Source organism: Antrostomus carolinensis, unplaced genomic scaffold (genome assembly GCF_000700745.2).
Source record: "Antrostomus carolinensis isolate BGI_N321 unplaced genomic scaffold, ASM70074v2 scaffold30506, whole genome shotgun sequence".
NCBI lineage: Eukaryota > Metazoa > Chordata > Aves > Caprimulgiformes > Caprimulgidae > Antrostomus > Antrostomus carolinensis.
Genome location: NW_010322998.1, coordinates 1,401 through 1,895, shown reverse-complemented (window position 1 = coordinate 1,895; position 495 = coordinate 1,401). Strand labels below are relative to the sequence as shown.

General features: G+C 61.6%; 1 protein-coding gene across 1 annotated transcript in view; it reads left to right on the top strand.

The window, feature by feature from the left end:
- The window catches only part of LOC104526883 (fibroblast growth factor receptor 4), a gene marked incomplete at both ends in the record, with an annotated part of 1,674 nt that overhangs the window by 280 nt on the left and 899 nt on the right, over positions 1-495 (top strand). The window contains 2 exons of the mRNA XM_029085574.1: positions 293-419; positions 479-495. The exon at positions 479-495 is cut by the window's right edge and continues 80 nt beyond it. Coding sequence (XP_028941407.1) covers positions 293-419; positions 479-495 — 144 coding nt within the window. The remainder of the gene's footprint in view (positions 1-292; positions 420-478) is intronic.

The following is a 495-nucleotide window of genomic DNA, read 5'->3' as shown; positions in this document are numbered from 1 at the left end:
TGTCCCCATGGGGAGGGGCCCTGTCCCTTCTCCTGGGCTGTCCAGAACCTCCCAGCCACATCCAGCAAAGCTCAGGGCAGTATCTCCCCAAAAATGTGGGGCTTAAAGCCTGACCCACCTCCTTGGTCCTTGGTATCTCCCCGCCCACTGCACCTGCCAGTGCAGGGTGACCCCACCACTGCCAAGGTGCCAGGGGGCCAGTGGTGCCTGGGTGTATGGGAGGGGAGTGGAGGGACACAGAGCTGAAGCCACCATCTCACACCCTCTGTGGGTGCTGCTCCTTCCCTGGCAGTGCATCCACCGTGACCTGGCTGCCCGCAACGTGCTGGTCACGGCAGAGAGCGTGATGAAGATCGCTGACTTCGGCTTGGCCAGGGATGTCCACGACATTGACTACTACAAGAAAACCAGCAATGTGAGTGGGGATCCTGGGAGAGGAGCTGGGGGGAGACAGGGACCCTCAGCCAGCGCTGAGTAGGGGTTTTGCTCCCACAG